The sequence below is a fragment of the Motacilla alba genome, chromosome 4A (genome assembly GCF_015832195.1).
Source record: "Motacilla alba alba isolate MOTALB_02 chromosome 4A, Motacilla_alba_V1.0_pri, whole genome shotgun sequence".
NCBI lineage: Eukaryota > Metazoa > Chordata > Aves > Passeriformes > Motacillidae > Motacilla > Motacilla alba.
This window is the reverse complement of record NC_052045.1, coordinates 12,112,865-12,140,715: the sequence shown is the minus strand read 5'-3', so window position 1 is coordinate 12,140,715 and position 27,851 is coordinate 12,112,865. Positions and strand designations below refer to the sequence as shown.

The window sequence follows — 27,851 nt, the reverse complement described above, 5'->3', positions numbered from 1 at the left end:
AAACAAAGTCAAGAAAAAATTAATTAATGTGTCTTCCCTCTTTGGAATAACATTATGGGAGACCTAACACTACATTAAGAGACACCATTTGCGTATTCCAGGTTTTGGCACGTTACAATTAGAAGAATAGCACTTCTTTTAAAAAGTAATCGGAAGATTATATATTAAAATAAATAATTTATCAAAAAAAAGACAAGCTTAATGCTAGTCACGTTACTAACATACATGGAGCCTACACTATGAAACCCAGGAGATAAAACTCAATTATTTATAATGACATAACACATAGCTTCCTTTAAATGGGCAAACGCATGTTCAGCTCTCAACAGTGAAGCTGAATCCTCATTTTTTTAAATTTAAAAAAATTTGTTCACAGCTTTTAAAAAACAAAGTTTGCTGCAAGACCAGCTTCTAACTTTACATTATATATGTTTTGTAAAATTAAATACAACAATACCATCTTAGCATAACCACCAGCATTTAGTTTCTGTTGCTACAAGCCACATTTACTACAGAAAGAAGCACTAGGCGGTGGACGGACTAGTATTATCATCAGGTATTGGAAATGAGCCACTGAAAGAACCAGGCAAACAAAGGAAGCTCCTCACAACCTCCACCTTCACTGAGCAGTCTGAATTGAAAGGATGAGATAGGCAGATAGAGAGCTGCCACATTACCAGACATTCACACACAACACAGACAAAAAGCAACCCCTGTTGAATGCACTGCAATAACCTCTTCAGTGCTGCTTCCTGGAGTAAAAATGCAGGTGCTTAATTGTTTTACTGTATGGTGCTCTATGCCTCTAAGAGAACAGTATTAACATCAGCAGACAGAAATATAGGTCAGCCTGTTCCAATCCACACAAAGTGTGAGAGATGCTCCAGCCTTTTGAAGTGGTTGGCAATGGTGCTACTTGTAACGAGACCAGAAGGTCATGCTGTGATTTACAGGCTGAAAACATCACAGGCCAAGACTCAGTTAACAGACACCCTGCAGACACGAGGGGGTTCAGTATAAAATCATACATTTGGCCTGGAAACTGCAGCTCTTCTCAGAACCTTCCAAAATGGAATGAATTTTATCAGGGAGAAGGCTGAAACTCCTGCAAGTCACTCACCACATTCTGCTTGGTGGTAGCTTCCAGGGTCTGGATCACATAAAGCCTGTTCCTGCAGCGCAAGCTCTCAACGTCCTCATAGCGAATATCACCGTATCTCTAAGGAGAAAAGCACCATTCCCTGTAATCAGCTCTCGGGAGACACATCTAAACAAGTGTTTTTGTCTTTCTTGCATCTAAGCACAACATAGACATGGACACAAAGGAAGATCACAGAAACTCTGAGGAAAAAATAATTTATTAGAGCACTAACACTCTCCTTAACCAGTGTAACTTTTAAAAGGGTGTTTGAAAGGGTGTTTCAGAGACAGATGGAGAAAGAAGAAACTGGAGTAGCTCCCTGTGTGGGAAGAAAAAGGAAGGGATTTTACTGTGTGTTGGCTCTATACCCAACTCTGTTATCACATGGTGACTACTTCTGCAAGGCAGCAAAGTCTAAGATGTGCATGTTTTCAGGGATTGAAGTTCACTCTAGTGAAATTAAGAAACCAGTTCAGTAATTTCTGAATCATTCCTGGCTACTTGAGTAATTTCTGAAGGGCATGAAAGGTGTCTGAGCACCGGAGTGAATAAATGCATTTATCTTTAAGGAAAAGTGGGATAGGAGGCAAGAACTAGAAACAAATTACCAGAGAAATTGTGGAACAAATTATTAAACAATTAAAATCTTAACAGAAACCAGTTGATCAAAACAGGACAGCATTCCTAATCAAGACCACGTCAAATCGATTAAATTTCCTTTTATGAGGAAATTCAATAGATTCAACTTATCTTCTGTAAGTTTTTTGACACTTTTCAGCAGCATGGGCCATCAGGAAGACATGGCCTAACCATGACCACCATGCACCATGGGCAAAACTGCTTCTGATAACAAACTTTGAGAACAAATGAGTGATAAACAACCAAATTAGGTAGGACTTGCAGAAGTTCTTCTGCAGTGAGTCTGTCCCCTTATCAGCAATGCCCTTTAAACAAGATAGGAAAAACTGCAACACAGACAAAAGAGTCTGAGCACATTAACTTTGATGAAAGGTTAAAGGAACTGGTTGTATTAGATCTAGAATAAGAACAGATCTGGCAACTCCCTTTTAGGAGAGCAATCTGTTAAAACTCATTCTTCCCACTTAGAGTCATGATGAGGCTGGACTCCAACTGAGCAGCCTGATCTAGCTGTCCCTGCTCACTGCAGGGGGGTTGGGTAAGATGGTCTTTAAAGGACCCTGCCAACCCAAACTATTCTATAACTGATTCTATGACCAGACTTGAAAGGGTAAATGATGAACAACCACCTAGCAGCAACAAGGAGCTACGGAGAAAACCACAGCCAACTCTCCTCAACAGTGCTTTACCAACATCCGAGAGAAATTAACTCGATATTTTCCCACAGGGGCAGACAAACCCTATGATGGACTAGAGTTCGTGCAGATTTTCTTTTGTGGAACTGTTTTAACAACACTAGACTTTTTAAAGGATGATTTGGGAGGATGCTGGACAGGAAGCTGAACTGGATATGCTGGATAAACTATTCAAGTACACAGTTGAGTAGAAAACTCCACAACTGTCTTTCTGTGCTCCTGGGGAGACTGCTACCAGCATCCCTCTGGTTTGAAACAAAGTGGAAGCAGAGAGAAATTGCATCCCTGAATTGTAACTCATTCACTGGTCTGGCTTCTGAGCACTGGTATTGGGCAATGGCCGTAGTAAGAATATACATACAATACATAATGAAAATCTGAATTAATTTAAAGTGATAAAATGTTACACAGCCTTCCACTCTCTAGGTAAACATGACTTCTTCATGCCTGATTAGACTGCCAAAGAATCTGCATTTGTGCAAGACTAAAAGGAATGAAACTGAACTAGATTTTAAAATTCAACTCCATACTTTTTCACTTAAACTCATTTCTCTCATGAACACCTGTATAAACAATAGTATCACAGAGAGTATCTCTGTTCACTTCTTCATAATTTGTAACCTATTTGTAGAATGACAACTCTCCATTGCAGCAATCTTCCCATTTCAAAATTTGTTTTATTTTATTTCCACAGTGGTATGAAAATAAAACCCTTCACCAGACCACAACTGTGTTGAAATTAACTGTCTGGTCAAAATTGAAAGAAGGGAACTGACTCTTACTTTGTATGAGCAGTTCTCAAATATGAGACACTTGCCAGCACTGAAGACTTGAATTTGAAACTGAATTTGCATTAAAAAATGGGTTGTGAGATAGAAACTGGGATATGGGACTAAGAAGGGCTGTCACCTTGGAAGTGGAAGATTCAGGTTCAAAGATCTGCCCAAAACAATGTTCAAAAGCCATATCAGATACTATTGATTTGGTGCCATCTCCTGCAGAAGAAAGTGAGTTTTTGTTTTTCAGTCATGATTCCATCTCTGTGAAAGCTTCAACTTACAGTTCTGAATGCAATATATAGCACTTCATTACTTACTACCTCTGGTCTCTACTCTGCAAAGTAGAGTATTCACCCTCACTTTGAACTCTCAACTTTTTTTCAAGAATCTTACAGGGTTTTCCAAACATGATTCTTCACTATAACATTCTTTTAAAACAATAGCAGAACAGATTTTTTTTCATGATTAGCCCAGTGCCATAGAGACAGTTTCAAGAGAAATTGAGTTTCTGATTCTTGACCCTGTGTCTCCCCATTAAAAGTAGCATCCTCTTCTCAGAAAAAAAAATCAAAGAAGAAATTTTCTAAACTGTACAAATTACAGTTAGTTAATCTTTTCTGAGTCAAGGCCAGGACACTCTTTCAAAAGAGATGTACTGTGGATTTTTTTACTAAAAACACGACTGTGAATCAGAAAACAAAATAAGTATCACACAGATAAAAGAAAGCAGTTAACAGCAAGAGCAAAATGTGAACGTGTTTTCTCTCATCTTGCCTTTCACTTCTGGTGAGCTGAGCAGAAACCTATCTACAAATAGATTAATACTCTGATTCACATCATGGCAAGGGAAAAAAACTGTCTCTTGGAAATCTGGGGACAAAAAGGAAAAACTGGATTTCCTCCTCAATGCAGAGCTCCAAAGATTAACATCACAGAAAGTAAACTTGCAAATTGAAAGAAAGTACTTAAAGAGCATAGCTGCTCTTCCTCACCCAATACATCTCTAGATGCCATTTAACCCATACCATAAACTACTCAAGTACACAGCTTCCCATATGCATTGTTATGTCAAAAATTACCAGTATCTGCAATGTGCAGTAATCAGTCTCAAATTAGCATAACACAAAGGCTGTTTCTGCTGTATTTTATCATTTAGTCAACATACTAATAGTATGAATGAGGGATGGTAATCCATGACCTGTGATGAATCTTGGGAACTCCATTCAGGAAAGACTAGAAAAACACCTTCCCAGCACTTAAAAACCCAAAACAACAGAAAAGCAAATCTATCCCATAACCTGTAAGGTTTTCAGTGAGGCTCAACGAAGTAAAGAGCCAAATTTCTACCAATCCAGACAGATTTTCTACCCTAGTTTGTACAACTAGGGTAGAAAATGCAACTGCACTGTTTCAAAGTAGCCCATGAAACATTAACACTGCATGGGATGCAACAACATGCCCACAAGAAACACATACTTCATTTGACTCTCGGATCAGATCAGTGATGTCCACTTTTGGATGGTCACTCTTTGTGTCACTGAGGTTGGAGCCCTGCTGCACAGCTGGAGGTAAAGGACTGTCTTTGTTAGTGACACTGTCAAAAAATCTGCACAAAGCAAACACATGAGAAATCAGCAAGAACCAGTTTATGACAATAAAACAATTACATTGGCATCAACTGAATAAAAAGCAGAGAATGGGAAAAAACAAAGAATATCAGAGTCAGTAGCACAAATGTGCTATAATAGTAACAAAGATACACAAACATTGAAACTGCCCACCCAGAGAAGGCTGTAGAACTCCTAGTCTTGCGAGTTTTTAGGACTGAGCTTATGTGATCTAGTGCTAGCAGCAGTCCCCTTTTGAGTGGGAAGTCAAACTAGACTCTTTCCAAGGTCCCTTCCATTTGGCAATCCCCTAGTTTTCTAATTCATATAGCAAGGTTGTGCTAACTGGGACAGAGAAAAAGGCTTGTCCTGAACTGTGAACAAGACAATCTTAATTCCCCCTGATGTATAAGACAAAGACATGCCTGATCTGTACCTGCTTATCTCACCCACACAACCAGCCTAAACAGACCCAGTGGAGAAGCCAGATTTTACAATAAACACCAGACTGCATGGTCTCATAACAAAAAATACATTTTCTTCAGTAATTCTGTAGCTCCTACCCCATTCAAATATGCAACATGTAAAAGCCTCACTAAACAGAAATTCTTATTATCAGTTCTTAACAGTCATAACTCGTTAACTGCTATAGCACAGTAATTTTGCTGATCTAATACTCCATGATACACAACCACAGCATCAACAAGAGAATTTAGTTAGTGAAGAAAAAACAGTACAAGTTTTGTTAGCAGTACAGCTTCAAGTCAGTTAAAAGCACTCTTCACGTTGCTAACAAAGAACAAATATCTCATCATGACTGATGAGCTCATCACATTTTTTTGGTCTTATTTCTGTTTTAAATCATTAACAGCAGAGGATTCAGCAGCCTCAACTACAAAAACTAAGTTGAAGAACTTGCTGCTGTAAGTTGATGCCTGAACTGATGTCTGGAACAGTCATAATGGGCTTTAGATATTCTCATCAAGGCAATCTGCCTTCTATACATGATACAAATTCAACATCAAAAGCACATAGCTTTCTCTTTAAAATTCACAAAATAGTTATGGTTTTAGTAGAACTTTCAGATGGGATGTTCAGAGGATTCAGGCCCACTTTCCAGGCACCTCTTCCAGAATTTCAGCCTGAGATGAGCACTAATTCCTTTGAAGCCCTTAGAAGTCTTGGCTAGATGTCTTCTCAGCTACCTCAGAATGACTTATGTACATGCAATTATAGCAGCTGCTATGTAGCCAAAAAGAGCAACAGTTACACTGATACCTGTTGAGAACAGTGACTGCTTCTGCATCATCCTTACAAGTGAGCAATTTCTCCATGTTGTATTCCAGCACCGCAAGGCCCAGCTGCAAGATTGCCTTTATTCCATCATAGAAGAAACAGTCCACCACATTGACTGCACATTCAATTGGCAGCACACTGATAAAAAGGGTAAGGAACCAGGAGAGAGAGACCGAGGAGAAAAAAGTCATGTCCGTCATGTGGTCTGTCAACTGAGGCAGGTGAACCCTGATGAGCTCCTCAAACACTGCCTGATCTACCAAGGCACCTGCAGGGAAAGGATAACAAAACCACCACCCAAATCTTAACACAGAGAAGCGCACTTCTGAGAGCACCAGCCAGAAACAAAGTTCCTGTCCTAGTGCAGCATTGTTGTACAAGCACACACAGGCCCAGCTGCATGGAGCCATTGGCTCCTTCCCCCACGCTGGAAGCTGTGTTCTCCACGCCTGGGGCCAGAGCCTTGGGCATGCTCGAAGAGTGTTGGCACTTTGGTGAGTACATGGCTGCTTCCAGTGGCTCTCCTGACAGCCAGTACAATCCCTCTACAACAAGAGAGAAACTTCACACCCCATTTTCTTCTAACATATGCACCTGTAAGAACTGCATTTGAGATCAAAGTCCAAGTCCGGATCTGAAGTAACTCCTTCTCCTTTATCTAAACTGGCTAAGTTTCAAGTAAATAGCATGAATTGCAGTTATAATTCCAAAAGAACAGTATAATAGTCTAACTGACTATTTCCTGAATAAGTATGCCTAGAACACTGACAGTATCTGAAAATCACATCCATGCCTATTTTAAGGAGGAGTCATGGGATGTTCTCCATTTTCTACTCCACAATACTGAAACAAATGCAATGGTTTCTCTCCACTGGTCAGTCTTCAGCTCCTTCCTTACATCTGTACTTAATGAATAACAATTGACATTCAATACAGGTAGACATTCAATTCAAGACAGATAAAAAAGCAGATGGATGTTACCAATGATTCGGCGATTGAAATAATCAGGGAGCATCCTTTCACACACAGCAACCAAAAGCCAGAATGCTTCCTCCTCTTTAGCATACAGCAGAAGCACTGATGTCAGAATATTCATTGCCTGCAGGATTCAAACAGGAAAGGAAACATTTAAGAGAAAAGACAGTGAGAACACAACTGGTATTCTTTCTTAGAATTTATATTTCTGAAAGCTCTTTACAGCACATTTTTAAAGTGCTGGGATAACCTACAGCCATATCCAGCACAAGAGCTTTACTTCTATGTTATTAAATACAGAAAAGAATATCTAAAGTACATAAAAGTATTTTAAAGTGCTATATGTCTTGTTAAAATGCAAATGCATATATGAAGTGGACATGACAGCATTTATAAACTAATCCAAGTACAATGTGAAAACTCATTTTACACAATGGCATGAAATAAGCAAAGTAAGTGAGCCACTAAGCAAGAAACTATTCCACATTTCTGTGACAGATTTTATGAGGTGCTACCATACTGCCATCATGAGCTAATATTTCAACAACCAACACTAAGAGTCTCAAATCTTCTATACCTGACAATATCCAATTTGTGGATTCCTGAATGCATAAGCTGTAAGAACTCTCCTGAGGGCAGAAATTCCTGTGTCACTTTGAAAAGCAGGATGCTCAGGTAAGGAGCGACGTAAATCTCGTTCAATTTCATCAGTAGCCAAAGTGCACGTTCCTAAGGACTTCTCCACCAGCTCAGTGTAATAACCAGGGTTGGATGCCATATCATTTACAGCACCTGCCAATACATTGCATTGCACAGTATTAGAGGACAATAGTAAAGCAGCAATAATGTGGTGGTCTTCAGGGCAGTTAGGACTTGGTGAAGGGAAGGAGAGATCTCGACTCCATTTCAGAAGGATGGTTTATTATATTATGATATATATTACATTAAAAAGACCACACTATAACTATACTACAAAGAACAGAGAGAAAGATTCATCAGAAGGCGAGACAGGAATAGAAAGGAATGAATAACAAAGTTCTGTGACTCCCAGAGAGTCCGAGAGCTGCTGCCTCCTCGATTGGTCACCAAGTAGAAACATCCCACACTGACCAATCGAGGAAGCACCTGCTGCATTCCACAGTAGCAGATAACAAATTGTTTACACTTGAAGCTGAGGCCCTCTCAGCTTCTCAGGAGAAGAAAATCCTAGCAAAGGGATTTTCATAAAATATCATAACTACACAGCAATTTGATTGTTTGCAATTTGTATAAAGATTTTGGTGACTACTGAGGTACCTGATGAATCTCCAGATATTACTGAAGTAATGTGTCAGAGTAATTCTACTGGAATTAATGGAAACACTCAGCAATGAAAATTGCCAATGATGACTCCCAAAATGAACCAATTATACTTGTTATGCAATACCTGAGAAGAGTAGCCAGAGTTCTCCTCTTAATGCCTCTGGGATGCCTCTTACAACCAGGTCTCGAGTCTTCTTTGTTCGAAACATACTGACCCCATGGCCCCGTTCTGCAAACAGGATGTTCCACGACTGTTCCTTCATTTTTTCTTTCAACTACCAAAAGCAGGAGATAACAAGCATTAAGTATACTGGTAGATTCTCCTCAGGTTTCAGAGAACAGAAGTAAATTTTGCTCCCAGTTATATTCATATAAACTGGAAACTGCAGTGTTGGCATCCATATTGATGTGTGAAATGAGTGCTGAAGCAAATCAGAGCAAAATCCAGCCCATGTAGAGCACAAATTTAGCATAAAATGCCATCTCATACATGACCTACTATTCTTTAAAGTATGTTTAAACAAGATGAGACAGAAAGTAGATCTAATTCAGTATCCCATCTGACAAAAACCAACAACTGCCACAGCACAAGAAGGTCAAACAGACATTTCTCTGAAGCAAAGCAATTGTTGCTCGGGTGCTCCAGCTCACGTGAGGCTCCAGGGCTGAGACAGGGTGAATGTCACCACTACAATTTCTGTGCATGCAGCACTAAGATTTAACATTATTAAAGCAATTAAAGGTACTAAAAGGAAAAGTGGATTTTGTTCACTTTTGTTCACCATACTATAAAAAGCAGGAATTAAAAATCTGGACTCCCTTTTGTCCTACCCAAAGGGTATTTGTTTTCTGGTATTTCTAAAATAAAAAATTTCATATCCTAATTTACTCAGTTCTGCTGGAAGACTTATTATGAAATAAAACCTGTCTTCTTTCAGATACTATGGAGAAGCAAAAATTGGACGATCTGCTGCAAAAACAACTACATCAATATTCTCCAGAGCCTAACTTTGTTAGACAGTGGTGCAGAAGAAAGAAACAAGGAAGAAGCTAAATCAATTTCTTAGAACATTCTCCTTGCTCCCACAGAGTTTGTAGTGACTTTGTATCTTGAAAATTCAGACAGAAATGCAACATGTTCACTATCATAAAACAAACAGCCAACTCTTCCCTGAGGGGTAGAAGAGCAGGAGAAACTAATTCCATGAAGATAAGGCATACCATTATTAAACAAAATGAGCAGAAAATTGAATGGAGCTATGAAGAAGCACCCTGTGGACTCCAAATACAGAAAATGCAGATGAAAGAATACTGGCAAAGCCCCTGAGGAAATCAGCAGCCTGGCTGGAATTCATTTTGATATACTTCACTCCTTTCCAATTCAATTTGAAAAACTGTTGGCCATTTGATCCCTTACCATTTTAGAGTCAAGGTTCTCAGCATCCTGAGGATGGTAGACAGTCATAAGTGCTTCTGTACTGACAGTTTTGCTGTTATCTCTCTGGCCCACCTTTGACTGTCCTGCACCAAAATCCTTTGGACTGTCAGTGGCAGAACCAGCTGCAACCTTGAAAAAAATGTAACAGTGGTACTCGTAAATAACAAACAATCCTGCAAGAAGCAGCACTGATACCAGACCATCATTGTTCATTATATTAAGTTACAGGTGCCAGATACAGACTTCTAAAATAAGTGATAAGCAGCAGTTCCTGCTCTGCACAGCTGGGCTTTCAGGAGCTGCACTTGGGGGAAAAAAAGCCATCTCTCAAGCAAAAAAGCTAAATTATAAAAGGACAAATATTCATAATGCGAACTGAGAATAGGAGGATAAGGAGGTCTGACCATCCATCACCACCAAAAAAACCCATTCATACAGTGAAAACCTGAGAGCACTTAAAAACCAGCATTACAGCTGGAGTTGTTTTTCAAAACCTGATGAAAAACAAGGTAAAGGAACCCAAACAGAAACGCATTCACAGTAGCACCATTGTCTGACTCATTCTCTTTCACATGGGCAGAGTTATTTATTTTTCTAAACCTTAAAATCAGAGGTTCATGACTTATTCCTATGAGCAAATTTCAAGAAATTAGAATTGCCAGAGCAGTTACCTCAGTACTTATGATGTGTTGTGGACTTGCAGTTGCATTGCATTTCATCCTGAGTTTTGCCACAAGCAGTTCAAAATCTCTCACCTCTGTGAAACGAAAAGCTGTTTTCCCTTTGGTACTAATGCTGACTCCTCTGTTGGCTGGATCTCCTTTATCCACCCCTGTGACCTATGGAACCCAGGACACATAAATTGAGCAAGGAATTTTACCTGCTTACTTATAAAAGAGAAAACTTGTTAAGAATACATGTGTAAATGGAACAGTGCATGAAGCACACAGGCACACTAGGCAGCAGAAGTCACAAGCTGAAAGCTCAACTGCCTGTAGCTATTTTAGCAAAAGGCACTAAGTATTATGCAACAGATTTTTGACAGAGTACCAGAAATCTTCAAAAAGGTTTTCCCAGCTGTGAATGCTCAGCTTCTTTGAAAACCTTGTCACCCTCTACCCACTGAAGCAATTGCGTTTTTTCTTACCATCCAAAAGCAGAGAAAACATGACTTTTGTAAGTAATCAAATAAAGCAAGTTTTACAAGACTGAATTTCCACTGAGAATACCCTGTCAAAACAGCTGTCATAACACATGACAGCTAGAGCTGACTTTAATTGCCATGATGGAACAGTTACAGACTAGAGCAGTTAAAACAGTTTAATCATGCAAGTTCAAGTGTGACAATCATGAGAATCTAGACTGACTGGCATTGCTGATGTATTCATGTTGTTTAAGGTAAAGAATGGAAAGCCACTGAGCACATTGTTAAAGGTAAAGAAGGAAAGACCTCTGAAATGAGGTAACTGCAGTCCTGCAGAACAAATAGTGAGGGTCTGACAATTCATAAGAATAAATTTAGAGCCAGCTCCTTTAACACAGTCTCTTATGTTATGGAGGTCTCTATTGCTTGCAGTGCTACTTATAGGTAATCAAATAAATTGTTTTATGTAGGTGGGGAACACCAAGTGTACTGCTGAGATTAGTACAGCTCACCCCCTATGGCAGGTGCCTTATGTGAGTGTGTACACAGAGCATGTAAAGCAATTACAGAGCAATTATAGAACCTGGCTTATTTGTAGGCCATTGTAAAATGTGTCTGGTGATGATGAAAAGCTTTTAACACTGGACAACCAAAATGTGGTGATGTCCCAGACCACATGAAGTCAAGACAGAAATGAAGAGGGTTAGCTGTTTAGAAGTCACTCTGCAGTATACTATAGTTCTCTATTGAAATTCCAAAGCTGTGCACTTTGCTATATGGTCTTTATTCTGTCCTTATAGCCTGTTGATATTATCAGCTGTAATGGCATTGCTACTTGCTCAACAACTGGATTTTCCTAGGCTTTTGAACTGACAGCACTGCTCAACTGCTGCAAAAAACTGCACTACTGAGATAAGAAACACAGCAGCATGATTACTGATCTTCAAGGTCCTCTACTCACTACAATTCTTTACTTCTTACCTTGAGAATGTCTCATTAACTCACCTACAAGTACTCAGAAAAAGATTTTTCATTTACTTAAAAAAAAGTATTAAAAATTTTGGATTCTATACCAAGCTACAGAAACAAGAGTAAATAGAAAAGGGAAAGAAGACAGAGAAACAAATCTGAAACATGAAAGGAGTTTCAGAAACCCACAAATGGAATTGCTACATGTGGTATCCAGAGTAAGGGGAAATACATGACATCACATAAAACAAGGAGATTCTAACGAAAACCTGCTAAACTGGCATTAAACTACACAAGTGCAAAACTGCTGGTATAAGTGACTCTGATTTGTAGTTTGCATTACCTCTCTCAGTGGAATGATTACACTGCACAGGCTGCCATCCTGGCTAGCAAAGCAGATGTAGTTTTCTGAAATGCACATTTTCCCATGGGTGTTATAATGACTGAAAGGAACCCATAAGAAGCACTCATGAACTTCCTTCAAGGACTCTTCTTTAGGTAGCCTGAAGAATGCACTAAAATGCTTACTGTGGGCATAGCTCTCCAAGCCTCTGGATTAAAAACATAACACATTGGTAGGAAAGAGAAAAGAAAAATTAAGTCAGCTTTAAATGTCTTCACAAATACAAAAGTCAAAAATCTCTTGGGAAAATACAGTAAAATATCATGCTCTCCTCTCCCATAATCTATGGTATCAATTTGGAGGGTTCGATGTTTTCTTGAAGAGGCAGCAAAGGGCAAGACCACACCAACCTGTACATCCACTTAACAAAATATTTAAATATGTCACTAAACAAGACCAGATTCAATAATGTTCTTACACAGCAGAGCACTACAGGGCCTACAGGTAGTGCAGAAAAGATACTAATAGTATTATGTGCTCTCTTTCCCCACACACGAGAATAATGTATTTAAAACTAGAACAAGTTTTGGCTTGATGGAGAGTTAATTAGCTGGAAATGTAGCACATGTTGTAAACATCTGCCAGAGGCTAATTTTTCACAGATAACTGCAGCCAGAAACAGTATTTTGGTTGCAGAGCAGCCACATCTCTCTCCAGCATTGCTACCACACTGAGGAATCAAAGGAAAAGGAAGGACCTTAACCATTAGGTTACTGGTATTCATGTCCTTCCCACCATGCAAAATAATGCTGTACCTCAGGAAAGCGATGCACACATCAGTTAGCATTTATCATATGACTCATGCAGTTATCATTTACACATGTCTATTAAATGATTTCTTCCCCACCTTATCGTTCCTCATCAGGTATCTCTGGAGACACTGCAGCTCTAATTTGAACTTTCTAAGCCTTGATGCTGCAAGAACACCTTTTCAAAATTCAAACTAATATAAACCTTCTAGTTGGAAGGCCAACACTGAAGATTTGATCACCTCCTGCCTTCATACAGACTTTGGATCCTGACAAGTACCGACAAATTACAACGCCTCACATGGCTTTGGTCCAACATTTTAATGATTCGCTTGGTTAAGAAAATATCAGCTTTGCTAATATTTACAATCTCCTTGAGACAAGGATTCTCTTCCTCTTTTGCCTAAACAAATACTGGGCCCAGAACAGATAAATCATAAGCAATGCATTACCTCTTGGTGATCTGCAGAGGGTCGTGAAGGACAGGATCATTCTCAAATGTCTCCTTGTCAAAAAGCCTTCTAACTGCATAGTTTGCCAGCTGCTCCATGAGCAGGAATGTTTCACTAATGTGCAAAAACATTGAAAAATAATGATCTTCCCCATGGGAGCACACATGAATGCTCTCTGTCAGAATCACATTAGAAGTTTTCTCAAGTTTTGATATTTCATCCCAGGAGATAATAAGTTTTACTGAAAATAAAAATGTAAGGACATATGAGTCAGTTCTCAATATCTGCCTGTATTAAAAAAGAAATGCAGTAACAGCAGCTCTAATAGAGTATAATTAAACAACACAGTCAAATGATTACACATTTGGAAAGGACTACAAATTAATAAGCACAAAACACATTCTCTTCATGTTTCCTAAACATTAATTCCATTAGAAAGAATTGCATAGAAAAGCATTAAAACACAGACCGTGTATGACAACACAAGTTTACATCACCTTTTCCTTGCTCTTATTTGCTGCAAACAGCAAATAAATACCATCATACAAGCCAACCCCCTTCCACAGCTCACCAATAGGGCTTCTTAAATTAAATCCATCATGTACTGGCATGTAGAGGAACTGTGCCTTTTAGCTATGGCATTTCTCAATACAGATCAAAACCAGCTTTGAAAGGATCCTGTTTTCTGTATGTTTTCCATTTTTCACATAAATACATTTATAGTACACACTCTTAGAAGCATCTGTTTGGGCATTTCAAACTAATGTTACACAGGGAAAAAAAGAGTTATGTGCAATTATCACCAGTGTGTACTGCAGCCATGTGGAATATTAGGCCTATGTGTGAAGAAATAACTGCAATCCTCATAGAGTTAATAGTGCAGCATGAACTAAAGATGATGGACAACTTTTAGCTAACAGTCAACTTCTGGAAGTCTGCCTTCTCTCTGAAGCTTGAATTAAGGAAGCATAATAATGGATATTGAGTAGTATGTTACACAAACGTATGCATTTCCATAAATTATGTTGGCAGTTTCTGCTCATCTCTGTAGACATGCCAAAACAGCACCTTCAGCACACAGGAAGAATTCCTCCTAATCTGAAAGATGAGCAGTGCAGCATGAAGGGACACAGCTCAGCATCAAGGCTTACTTACTTTCTGCTCCAAGCAAAAAAGAGTAGAAGCTAAGGAAGTTGGTACTAAGATAGAGCCATCCTTGACAAGGCACTCTGCCCTTCCAGTAACTGCACGAGTAGTAGGTAATCAACTTCTCCTGCTCTGGTAATCCAAAGCACTTCTCAAACTTCATAAGACCTTCACGAAACTTCTCAGGATCATCTTCTCTTACAAAAGAATATTTTCCCTCTTCAGCAATCAAACCCTACAACAAAAAAATCACATTACTTTATGCATGTGTCTGTGTGGGTGGTTGTCATATATACACCTGCATGCACACAGCACAGTTCCTGTTCTCCCAAGAGGAGAGTAAGTTTTAGAAGGGGAAGAGTCTGAGGATCAAATCATAGGTCACAAATAAAATGTGCTATTTCAGACTCATCCACCAAGTCTCCGACACAGCTTAGGCAAGACACACATTCCTGTGTCTCCCCCTCTGAAACAGACATGTTTTCCTCACTTAATCCCAAGAGTTCCTGGGCTAAATATTTAGCATATATGGAGAAAAAATATATAAAAAAATAGACCATATGCTTCCCAGACACAGTTAAAATTACTGTGAAATAATTTATCAACTGTTTTAGACCACTATCTAAAGGCATTTGATGTGTCATTCAAGTGGAGTTTATGTCCAACAATCTTGCTTAGTTGTGGGGCAGAGACACAGGAACAATGGCACATGTTAAAGTGAAGAGTCACATACTACTCAATCAGAATAGGCAGCATTACAATGCTGTCCTTGAATATTCTATAGAGAACATATTATTTTTGTATAGTTAAAGGAAAAAGGATACTTAGCCTTTCCCAATTATGCCGGTTACTTACTCTTATCTTTCCCTGGACAAAGCTTGTAATGTCTTCATTTGAATCAAACACTGATAAAGTCTTCATAACATTGTGTTCTAACCACTCCCAATGTTCTGTTATTTCTTCTCTGCTGGATCCTATTGAAAAAGAAAGTATTACTTTAAATTAGGACAGACTTCAATCATTTCACCAAAACTATTCATCAAGAGAATACTTAGCAAATTCCCAAGTCACAGAGCAATTTAGATACACAAGTCAAAATCACAAGTCTTAAATTTCTTGTTACCTCTTGTGAACACTGAAAATGTATTCAGTGTACATGAAACATAAGCACTGCTGTGTTTTTATCTTTTACGTCCTTTATGCAGCTCTATTTCTGGCCATTAAATCCAAAAGCATCTCAGCTTTGCCAACATGACGTGGCCCAGCGCTGAGGCCTGAGTTGGACTGACAGTTCCTTCCTGTCAGCAGCACCTCCCCAACACAAGACAACACCACTGCAACAGTCCCAGTTTAATAGGCCAGAATGTGGGAAATGTGAGACCAAACCCATGAGGCTCAGCAGGAAATTAAATCTGTGCCTTTGATATCCTCAGCTTTGATCACTGGCCCACAACAGTTTCCAGAGCAGAACATCAAGACTAAGGCCTGCTGTGCAAAATCCTTTACACGTGTGAGGATGTAAAGCAAACATCACTGGAACCAGGGAGGCAGCAAGGACTGAGATGCCACGAGTGAAACCACAGAGTTTCAGCAAATTCAAAACAGAGTCAGCGCTTTAAAGACAGTGACTCCCCATCAGATGCTGGGGGACAGGGAGAGTGAAAGAACTTACAGAGGTTTGAATAAAGGCATTCTAGAATATAAATTAATTGGCAGTTTCACCCTCCACAAGAATGCTCACCAATCAAAGCAGGCAGAGTGATCACATACTGTTGATACCCTCAAGCAAGAACACACCTTGAACAATTGCTTTTTTCTCAGTTTACTTTGTAAAGGGCAATTAACCAACTTTCAATGGACTCCACAGAATTAAAGTGGCCCTGTGAATGAATAGAAATTGTTCTAAATATAGTTAAATAGTCAGACTGCATTACACTGGGTGGATTTGCAGTTACACTTAACAAATTATATGAAGAGTAATTAACATAGCAATTACATCTCAAAAGTAATTCTTTTTCTCAGACTACACATGTAGGCCAATTATTTGAGTCACAATGTGAATCAGAGGCACAGAGGTAACCTAGAAATAATGAAACCTTTTTGTAATTGTTAAAATGGTTTAAGACCATCATTTCAGACCCTTAATATGTAATAGTAGGAATAAAGTGTCATCCCTTGAATTTCTTCACAGAAGAAACAATCTAACACAATTAGGACAATAATATTATGCAGCTTTCTGTTGTAAAGCATATCTATGCAGCACAAAATCTACATAAATTCAGTCCTGAAATGAAGATTACCCTTTGTATTTTCCCAAGGGCTGACCTGACGGCAGTAGAATTCCCCGGAGTACACTTCCAACATACATATTAAGGTACTTTTTTGATAGCCTATCACCAGGTCTGATTTTCTCAGAAGTGGCCCTGAAATGTTATTTTTTGTCAATTCACAAACTGCTCAAATTCTTTAAGGCTGCCCTTTTAAAGTGACATGCAATTACATTAAATTAAAGCTACAAGAACAAATCTGTATTTACTTTTCCATTCCCTGTTGATTAGTAACACAACATGAGAAAGAGACAGAACTCATACTACAAGAGCAACAGCTACAAGGAAGCTCTGACCATGACTGTGAACCTGCATGCAAAGACAAAGTAAACAGAAATGTTAGGATAAGCATCTACTGTTATTCCTTCCTACAGCACACTTTGGAATAAGCTGACCCTGGGAGTCCATCTTGAACTGTGTCAAGTTATCCTTGCACCTTTCAAAAGAAAAGATTGTGCCTCTGTCACTGTAACAGTGCCCAAAGGCTTTGGCATCTGAAGGGCTCCTGCAGAAAGCAGGCAATCAGAAGGTGTAATAGGAAGCGTCCATAGATCTATTCTGAAAAACTGGAACCACACTCTGCTGTCAGGCTCAGGCTTGCAAATGCTTTTTAACCACTCAGAGGTGATGAGAATAAGTAACGACGTGAGAGGATCAAGCCAAAAACGCGTCCCATACGTGGCAGCCTCCCTCTGCACTCCCCGGGCCGGGCTGGCTGCCCGCGCTGCACGTACCGCACGCGATGGACCAGTACACCTGCGAGTCGGGGGTCTGGTGCAGGATGCGGAACGGGGCCACCTTCGACGTAGAGTCCAGCACTGCATCCAACGTTCCCACGAGGAGACCTGTTGTGTCCAAGAAAATGTACACAGCACAGTGAAACTCCAGTTTTGAAACACACACTCCCCTCTGATTCGTTTCCTGGGGAACAGGAGTGCTGCCCAAGTAAGCACTAATGAACTCTGAGAAAATAAGAAGCACAATTGAGAAGAGCACAAAGTATTCCCAGAGGAACTTCTTTGGGATGTGATATTTTGATCCAGTAAAAGCCACAAGGCACAAATGAGGGTGAAGAAGTTACTTGAGATGGCCCCTGTGGAAGCGACAGCCATGCAGTACAACCAGAAATGTAACAAGGCAGTCCCAGCCTTCAGTGAGCACAACCAATAATTGAACTACCTCTTAATTAGTCGTTTACTGTTGTTCTGTTTTCCAGGCACAGGAAAGAGCCCTTCAAGACCATAATTGGCTGTCACCTCCCTGCCTTAGTGGCAGTAGTATTGAATTAGCTCCCATTAAATAGAGTTCAGATGAAAAGATACTAATTCCACTAAAAAGACAAACTTCATCTCTCCAGAACCAGGACAAAAGCACTGTCTGGGAAAATGATTTAGAGTCATCATGAAATGCACCCTCATTCTCTCTCACTGTGCAGTAATAAAGATATTAGCCCAGATATCTTACTGATCCTTTAAAATCTAAAAATCTGGAAATTCTAAAAGAAGAAAAATCAATACTGAAGAAACAATTGAAACTTTTGCTTCCTGATGCACCATAAAAATCTTTTCTTGTTACAAGAGAAACAAAAATACAGTCAACAGGATCTTATGCTTCTTTTCTGCATTTCCTATGTTTGCACCCTTCAAGCATGGCCACAGAAACAGAAAATTCAATTGAAGCAAAGTTACCAAAGCAATCACACTGGGCTCTTAGTCTCCTACAGAACAGAAAAATAAGAGATGAAATTACCCAAAAAATCATGACACAATTACTCAGAGAGCCGCTGTAAAGTTGGTTTTAGAAACCTGTTGAGATCATGGAGGCAAAGCATTCCCAATAAATGCCAGTAGAGAGCTGGAATACAAAACTAACACAGCCCTTATAAAACCTTTACATCTTTAAATACTCGTCCCTGTTTAACAGAAAATGACTTTTTGATTTCGCTTTTTAATATTCTGTAGAAGCACTAGATTTAGACAACTTCAAATGCATCCCTCAAAAGTTATTTTGGAATTTTTAGGTTGGCTGCTTTGGTACTTTGGGTTTCACTTTCTTTCCATTAACCCGCTCCCAAATTATGAAAAATATAAATTTTGAAAGAATACAAGGAAACAAAATAAAGCAGAATTTATAAGTCTAGACATTCATCCTCAGAGCATGGTTTTCCTGAGGATACACTTTCAGCATAGAGCCTATGGGACTACCTCACTGTGGCTATTCAAGTTTCAAATGTTTTTGCTTCTCCTCAAAAACACGGAAGTAAATAATTACAACAAACCACAAAATAAACCCCAAAACCAACAACAAGAAAAATAAAACAAAACCACACCAAAACAAAAAAAAAATAACAACCCACAACCAGAGCGGTACACCTCTGGTCTTGTCTGCAATTAACAGATTGTAAGTTGCTGTTGGAAAGTAGAATTATTTTGTAGTTCCTGACTGAAGACGGACATTGAATATTTTACAACACTTATGTCTGTTTAAGCAGCTTTTGCTTACTGAATGAGTCATGACACTGAGCTGATCTCAAAGATGGCTTTGCTTCAGCAAACATTGCATTATTTCGCTCCCCAATCTCCTAACAGCATTTCCTGTTATAATATACAGTACAAGGATATTATGCACCATTTATAAGGCTAACTCAGCTTGAGGCAACGGTTAGCACAGTGCACTAGAAAGGAGCACTCCTCAAAATGCCATCACAGCTCCTGTCTCCTTGGAAGATCATCAGATTTCAGACACAATGAACTGTACCAGGTGAGTATCCATCACCTCAGCACTGCCACAAGTCATGAATGGGATCCAGACCACAGGTTTGAGCCTAAGGCAATGAACAGCCCCTCAGTACACTACAAACAAACTCCATGGCTATGGACACTGGCATAACTGCGAGGAACAAGCAGAGGCTCACTCATCTTCTCACCCTAGTCCTGGAAGTCCTCCACGAGCTGCCAGTGTTGGAATACTGCATTATTGGTCAGGGTTGCTATACCCTCAAGTTTTTATGTGTTTCTCCCCAGGCACTCCCTTGGATTGCTATTTTCCAATGGGAACCAAGGGACAACTTACAGAGGGTCCCCTACTTTCATCTCTGCTTAAAACTAGAGTTTTTCCTGGGGATTCCACCTAATCATCCTCCTGCTTTGCTCAGAGAATGACTTCAGCTGTATCTATGAAAAGTGGTGCACATTTATATGGAAAAAACGCTCTGCTTTTAGAAAACATTTTCAGTTTCATAGCTGCCTGAGTAAAACTACTGGGAAACACCCTAGATGTTTCACTAAATAGGGTAAAATACTCTAGAAACCAAAATAAAGGGCAAGGATCCAGAATAGCTTTGAAATACAGAAGTATCATTAACAAGATGTCTCTAAAAAACTTCGTTAGAAAAATATCAACTTTAGCTCAGAGACATGCCAGAAAAAACCAGCACTGAAATTTCAGTGAAAGGTTGGAACTTTATGACACCAAATACTCATTTGCATCACTACTCCCAGCACACCCATCTCCTAATCAAGGTCCTTCCTAAACTAGAATAAAAGCTAGAGCTCTGTGACCAGCATGCTTAATCTCACTAGACCTTAGTCACAGCACACAAATTGATAACTATATTCTTATCCATCCACTCTGGAAAACCTGATCTGCTCTCCCAGACTGGCTCTACAGGAGACAGAACATCCAGAGGACATGGTGACATGGTTGCATTGTCAGACAGCACACTTCGGGACAGCCCACTGCATGATGAATTACCCAGTGGAGCACCACTCAGACAGGGCACAGCATGTGAATCCCTCAGGAGCCCTGAAACAGAGAATGAAGTGTAAAGCTAAGCAGGCAGATATCTGCAGGGAGGGAGGCGAGGCTGAGCACAACTAGCACAAGGTATTTCCGGACCTGTTCACAAGTCACCCACACAACCAAACTCAAAAGGGTGGCGTGTGTGCACACAAACCACAACGGCTCCCTGTGTCACCTACAGACTACAAACTGGTCCTGCCCCCGTCAGTCCAGAGGGGTCACACAAACAAATCCAACTGCACACTTCATTCTGATCCGAGGACAGCACCAGAATTCCCAGCCTTCCTCCAGGTAGGCACCTCTGTTGACATCTATCTTTTGCTCCTTCATCTGTACCTTTCTCCAGGTACTGGCTGCTTCCTCAGAACTTCCCTCCTTAGAGCCTGTCTTACCAACTGTACTCCTGTATTTTTGGGAATCCTTTGTCACGCCCCCATTAGTGCTATTCAAACCCTGCAGCACCGCCCATCTTTGTTTCCACTCCTGTCCTGAGGAATTGTTCCCCTCTTCCCTCGTGACTCTTGCAGAGCTGCCTCCCTCTTTTCACTCCTCAGTGCAGCCAGTCACCTCGGGCCTTGTCCCTCCAGCTGCAAAACGCTCTTCAGGAGAACAGGATACTACATTTGGGATGATTTCATAACACAGCAGCTGTGCTTTGCTTTTTCCTAAAGAAGGGCTAATTTCCTCAAGTGACATGCAGCAATATCAAATTAATGCTGGCTTATACCTAGGAGGTTTGAATATTTCCAAACCTGCAAATATAAATGTAATTGCATTTTTATGCAACTGTTCTGTTACTCTTTCTTAATCAGAATTTTAATTCAAGAACATCTCACTTCTTTTGTTTCTGTCCAGAGAAAAAGGTAACTTGCACAGAAGAATCTGTAGGAATTTACAAGAAAAGTTACAGAACAAAAATATGCAATGCCACACCAAAAAAAGCATACTACAGCAACTATCCCATCCAAGTGTTCTTCCCACACTGGCAACAGCCACCAAGAAGAGGAGAGCAGTTACAGAAGCCTCACCTTCACCAAAACCCAAAGGGCACTTGCAGGGCCAGCTGCCTGTCCAGCTGTAAGCCTATGAGGAGGTTTTCAGAAGAACAACTTATTCCAGTTCTCATTGTTCCACTTTAATCACAGTCCATAAATTAATTTTATCATGCAGAAAGCCAACCTTCATAGGAACTTGGTTTCCTTGGCTTCCAAATATATCAAGGTAGAGAACAGACCATCAAGCCTGATCCCCACAAGACTCCCAAGCTTGCAACATATCACCCTTAGTTCTAAGCCAAGGCCTGACACCACCTATCTGCTAACAATACTATGATATGCTTAGCAACCTGGGATTTTGGGATGCTTTCTTTTACACTTTTCATGTGCCCTGCCAGTGGTTCAGGTGCCAATGAAGGATGCCCTACCTCCACCTGCAAGGGCCATTTCTACATCTGAAATTCACCAGCCAGAAGTTTGAACCTTGTGGTTTTATTCAATAAAAATAATAAATGTTCCCACATGACAATTATGCCTTAGGTTTAACATAGCTTGCTTTAGGATGACACAAATTAGAGAAAGCCTAGAAAAGCTACAGAAATGCAAAACACTCGAGAACCACATCCCACTGAGGAATGACTCTATGCTGATTCCCTGTAGCATTTCTCCTTGACGGGGTCAATGACAGACGCCACCAGTCTATAAAGGAGTCAGTTCTAGTCAGAATAGCTGTCACCATCACAGAGGTCTCAGCAGTAGCTGGGGCCCCTGCAGCGCCTGATGATACAAACAGGCAAGAATTATAAATAGAAACTCAGCTCCATACCTTGAAGTTCTCATGGAATAAAGTTTATTATACGATGGTGAATTTCCTGACCCACCACTGCTGACAAGCCCCATCAAATCATGTGCTTGCTTTTAAAACAAGCAATCCGAAATGCCTGAGCAGGAGTTCATCTCAGACGCAAGCAGAAAAAGGGATTTGGAAAGGAGCATTCTGCCAACAAAGCAAGACAGATCAGTCCTTCTTCAGACGCGTCCCCTTCCACCGAGCTGCCCAGAGCTGTGCCGGGGCAGAGGCTCTCCCGCCCGTGCCGAGCCGGGGCTGCGCTGCCCACGGTGCTCGGGGCACGCAGCGCGCCAGCGCCGCCGGACCCTGCTGCCCCTGCGGCCGCGCTACCCAGGGAAAGGAAGGCGAGAAGAGCCCCGTGAGAAGCCCAGGAAGGTCCGGGGCTCCAGAACTAAAGCGGGGCCCCTTCCTGCCCCTCTGGCTGGGAGTCCCGGGGCTGACAGACCCCCGTCCTCCCGCCCCAGCCCTGCCCCGGCCCCACGGGGGCAGTACCTGCCAGCCCGCCTCCGCCCTCCTCGCCATAGCCCCGCCGCCTCTGCAGCACGAAGTACTGGTTGGAGCGCTCCTGCACCCACAGCTTGAGGGCATTTTTCAGCAGCACCTCCTCGGGCTTCAGCCACATCGCGCGGCCCCTCACGGCGGAGCGCTTCCAGCGCCGCGCCCGCTCCGCGCTCGCAGCTGCGGCGCCAGGCGGGGGGAGGGCGGGGCTCCCAAGGCATGCTGGGAGCTGTAGTCCTTGCCGCCAAGGGGCCGCGCTGCGCTGCTGTAATAGGACTACAACTCCCGGCGGCTGTGCGCTCCCCTGCCTCGGGACTACAGCTCCCGTCGGGCCCTGCGGCTCCGTGCCGTGTGGCGGGGCGGGGCTGTCCCGTTGGCCCCGGCGGCCTGGTCCGGAGCGGGGCCGCGGTCCCGGCTGTGCGTGCACCGGAGCGGGGATCGAGGGTCCCGAGTCCCGGCTGTGTGTGCCCCGGAGCGGGGCCGGGATCCGGGCTATGTGTGCTTCGGGGAAGGACCGAGCCCCGCGGATGCCGAGCCCCGCTGTGCGGTGTCCCGGAGCGGGGATCGGGGGTCCCGGCTGTGCGGTGTCCCGGAGCGGGGGCCGCGGTGCGGAGCCCCGCTGTGTGGGCCCGGGGAGGCTCCTGTGCCGCTCCCGCACACGGCTCTGCCCCTCTGCAGCTGCCCTGGCCCCGCGCGGCTGAAGCCGCTGTGCCCGCTCTGCCCAGGGCACAAGCGCCGTTTCCAGCTCTGGCCGAACCTGACCCCGTTTGCAGTCCGCGGGACGGACAGACGTCTGTACGGACGGGGTTTGGCGCCCAGGGGTGTTTTCCACTGCAGGCGGGGTTTGGGACGCAGAGAGAGGCTGACAAAAAGCACGAACCGAGCTTCAGAGGGCTGGACGCCCCACTGCCTGCTCTGCTCCCGTCTCTGGTGCCGAGCTCTTCCCAGGGTTAGCATCTTGTCCCACCTCCATGTAAGATTCACTCCTGCTCCTGACACAGTCTATCATTCAGTACAAATGGAGTGACTAGGACTTCCTGATTCCCAAGAACTTCTGGGCACTTTCCTTAGCACTCTATTTCCAGCATAATTGACCTTCCCAGGATTTTCAAGGATAATGCTTTATTGATTGTGTGTCATACAAAAAATTCAGCAGACAGTTGTTTAAATTCAGCCTCTGCTTTGAGCTCTTTCTAAAAAAAAAATGCCCATAATGCACTAACTGTACATTGCAACCTTGGCACTTTTGCCTTATACTGCCTTCAATGCTTTGCAATGGTACTTCACTACCAAAACCGCTGCTGCTAGCACTGGGCTATTTGTGAGCACAGGCACAGTGAGGTTTTGCCAAGCAGTCATAGAAATTATTTGGCAATGCCCATCTCCTTCCAGCTGCACAAGCAATCACCTACGAAAGGACCAGCGTGAAGGCAGACCCAAGTGTGCAATCACATTTAACTCACAGGAAGCTTCAAAACAAATTGCACTGGCATAAGACTTTTTTTCCTTTTCAGTCACTCATTGCACCACAGCGATGGAAGCTGTAGAATTGAAGAGCCGTACTTTGGGGACTGACTATAGATTTAACTATTACAATTCTTTTACTTGTTTTTATAACAGAAGAGGAAGCAACAGATTTCTGGTGGTCTACCTTTACTAGAAAGGAAAGACAAAATAAAAGTCGTTAGCCAGCACGTGGTAACTAACACAGATCAAACATTAATGAGAGTCCCTGATACCCTGGCACACAGCTCTTCGTGAGGCAATGTCTTCAATCCCCCACCTGGAGCCACGAGTAACAGACATTGCTGGGGATTTACCAGCTGAACTGACTGAGTGGCTCCTGCATGGATCCTGCTCCTCTAAGAGCATTTCCAGAGAGAGTGTTTACCATTTAATTTTCCCCTGTTAGACAACCCCCTGGATACAGGAAATTAAGGACCTAACACAGATCTTCTAATTCTGATGCCAGTTTTAAGGAGAGATGCCCTTGGCATTTCCTACCCACAGCTTGCCTTTTGGTGACTCACACACACACTGGACACGTTAGGACATGTGTTACTTGCTTATATAACATTCAAACTTTGTTAATTGGTTAATATTTAACAGTAAAATGCTACTGCTTGGAAAATGTCTGTTTTGTATTTCTCACCATGTTTCAAAGTCTTTTAATGTCTTTCTCTTTTCCAGTTCCCTCAGGCACTGGATTCTTAATCAAATACTGTTCAGGTGCAAAGAGTGCTACTCTGTGGGCATGGAGGAATTTATTTATAGCCACTTGAAAACCTTCTTAATCAGTGCACAATCCTGCTGCAGTGTAATCAATGCCTTCTACAGCAACACAGATCTATTTAGTGCTGCAAAATTTTTCTTTCACTTATTTAAGACTTATCCTAGAAATTGTAAATTATTTCCCTCAAATAATCATGTCAAGATTACATAAATAAATAGCTATATAAATGAATGTTGCCTTCACTCTGTATAACCAGCAGTTGAACAACCAGTGCTGAGTTGCTCTAGGAGTATTACATAATTTTTAGTTCACACTGCATGAACACTGCAATTTGATTTCAATTTTCTCTTGAAATCTTGAAAATCTTGAAAAATCTTGAAAATCTTGAAAATGAATTGCTGAAGCCAGTAGATTTCCTTTGATCTCTTCCAAACTGCAGACATTACACCCCTGCAGGAGAGGAGCCCCATTCACATCTGCACAGGAAAGGCATCAGTCTAAACTTGAGGGAAAAGACAGGGCTGTCGTCTGTGCTGGTGTGTTAAACATGGAAAGAAATTACATTAAATCTCACAGGCAAGGTAGATGTCTTTATTTATTATGTCCAACTGTTAGCTCACTTGAGAAGTGCAGAATTTTCCCTCTGAAGACTGAGAAGGATTATATCTCTCCATTTTATGGAAAGAGTCTGACTGCCCTGATGACTCAAACTGCTCTTATATGTTTGCAGCCCTCATCACAAGTCCTGCTTAGGGACACCTGAAAGTTTTCCTCAAGATGAGAAAATGGTATTATTTTGATTTGAAATTTAAATTAAGCCCTGCTGTTGTAAAGCCTGAATTACAAGAGAGCACAGTAATCCAGCACAGGCAACAAGGCTTCCTCCTCTGCAGGGATAAAAAAACTTTCCCAGTCTCCCCTTTGAGAGCACACAAATGTTTGACTGAAGTGTCTAGATCAGAGCATTCCTGAGGGACAGGGGTAACTCCCTCCCTTTCCCTGGAGTGAGCAAACACTGGAGTGATGCCAGAGCCTGGTCAGTTTGCTCTTTGGGGACAGAAAAATTGACAAGTCAGTGTGACTCAGTGGGAATATCAACACAGTCAACAGGCAGACATTTCAGCAACTGTAGCACTTGTGGGCTCATTATTTCCATTTTCTTACACATGAGCAGTAGCATATCCATAGAAAACCCCAAAACTATTGCACAATAACAGCAGGTTTTTATTGCTTTTCAGGAACAAACCTAGCCCCAGGCACACTCCTGTTGCCTTCTTGCTTAGAGGAGAGTCTGTCATGCCACAGCACACACACACACACACACACACACACACACAAACATATATACACATGACCCAGAGACATTCTAACCTGTGGCATCACCAAAAAAATGCACATTTTGCTGCACAGTCCTCTAAGTAGGGTTGGTAAAGACAGCTGCTATCCATGGAAATTTGGAAATACAAAAAAAACCGAGAGTGGATCTTTGAAATTCTTTAAGGCAGTCTGACAGCAACAGACCCAAGTTTAGTATTAAGATTGTGTTCACAACACTTACACTTTATTTTTAAACCAAATCCCTTGCACAGCTACTAATTACAAACAAATCTGCACAGATAAGAACATGGCAGACTTGCAAGTCAAGCTGCAAAACTGGAGAACCATTAAGTTCTGCCCAGCATCAGCTCACACACTGCACAGGTACTGACCCTGCATGTGTTCCTTTAGCAGTGGTCACATTTCATATGAGAATCCCTCTGAAAATGCCCTTCTGAAATAAATCTCTCTCTGAAAATTAGCATAAGTGCCTTAGGCAAGCCAGCCTGCCGAGAGAGGTCCCACAGACTCCATCTGATCCTGGAAGGTTCATCAATGGCAGCTTCTGCACCCCCCAGTTCTCCACTGGTGCATCCCTTGAGAAAGGGCTGTGCATTCTCCTTACCCTTAGAAATACAAGTGCTGGGGGAAAGGCAGTTTGTTGCTCTAAAAAGGCAGTTAATGTAAAGCTTGAATTCTACAAACAAAGCAACCCAAAAAGTGCTTTTCAATGTACTGAATTGATCTGAATCCCCTCCCTTTTTCTCCCTTGAACATCAAGTTTTGCTCCTATTCAACACAAAACTGCCACATGATTTCATGAGTCTCTATTCTCATAAGATTCTACTATATTGCAGCTTACACACCACAATAAATTTATAAATTTACACCAACTTTGTGAAATGGAAATGGAATGAAATGATCAGGGGCTGTATATTTACTGCTTGGCTGTTCCTTTAACTGCTCTGCACTTCAGAGGTAGAATAAAAAGGCAATCACAGCAAATGACAGCTTCAGAGTGGAGTCTGATTATAGTCAGCTTTGCAACTGGAGCTCAGAACCAACTGGTATTTTCTAGACTAGACTTGGAACTGA

General features: G+C 41.6%; 1 protein-coding gene across 2 annotated transcripts in view; it reads right to left on the bottom strand.

Moving 5' to 3' along the window:
* Nucleotides 1–23,407, bottom strand: part of TBC1D8B (TBC1 domain family member 8B) — a 33,870-nt gene extending 10,463 nt beyond the window's left edge. Inside the window, exons 1-14 of one of the 2 annotated variants that reach the window (XM_038164455.1) lie at nucleotides 23,201–23,407; nucleotides 17,797–17,907; nucleotides 15,591–15,709; nucleotides 14,745–14,970; nucleotides 13,590–13,830; nucleotides 12,329–12,536; nucleotides 10,544–10,711; nucleotides 9,852–10,001; nucleotides 8,559–8,709; nucleotides 7,710–7,924; nucleotides 7,139–7,256; nucleotides 6,140–6,425; nucleotides 4,731–4,860; nucleotides 1,121–1,219 (exon numbers count right to left, since the gene is read on the bottom strand). In XM_038164455.1, coding sequence (XP_038020383.1) covers nucleotides 1,121–1,219; nucleotides 4,731–4,860; nucleotides 6,140–6,425; nucleotides 7,139–7,256; nucleotides 7,710–7,924; nucleotides 8,559–8,709; nucleotides 9,852–10,001; nucleotides 10,544–10,711; nucleotides 12,329–12,536; nucleotides 13,590–13,830; nucleotides 14,745–14,970; nucleotides 15,591–15,709; nucleotides 17,797–17,907; nucleotides 23,201–23,330 — 2,352 coding nt within the window. In that variant the 5' untranslated portion in view covers nucleotides 23,331–23,407. Of the gene's footprint in view, nucleotides 1–1,120; nucleotides 1,220–4,730; nucleotides 4,861–6,139; nucleotides 6,426–7,138; nucleotides 7,257–7,709; nucleotides 7,925–8,558; nucleotides 8,710–9,851; nucleotides 10,002–10,543; nucleotides 10,712–12,328; nucleotides 12,537–13,589; nucleotides 13,831–14,744; nucleotides 14,971–15,590; nucleotides 15,710–16,476; nucleotides 17,777–17,796; nucleotides 17,908–23,200 lie in introns of those variants that run through there. The other variant, XM_038164456.1, reaches the window with a different exon arrangement.
* Between the last annotated feature and the right edge of the window lie 4,444 nt (nucleotides 23,408–27,851).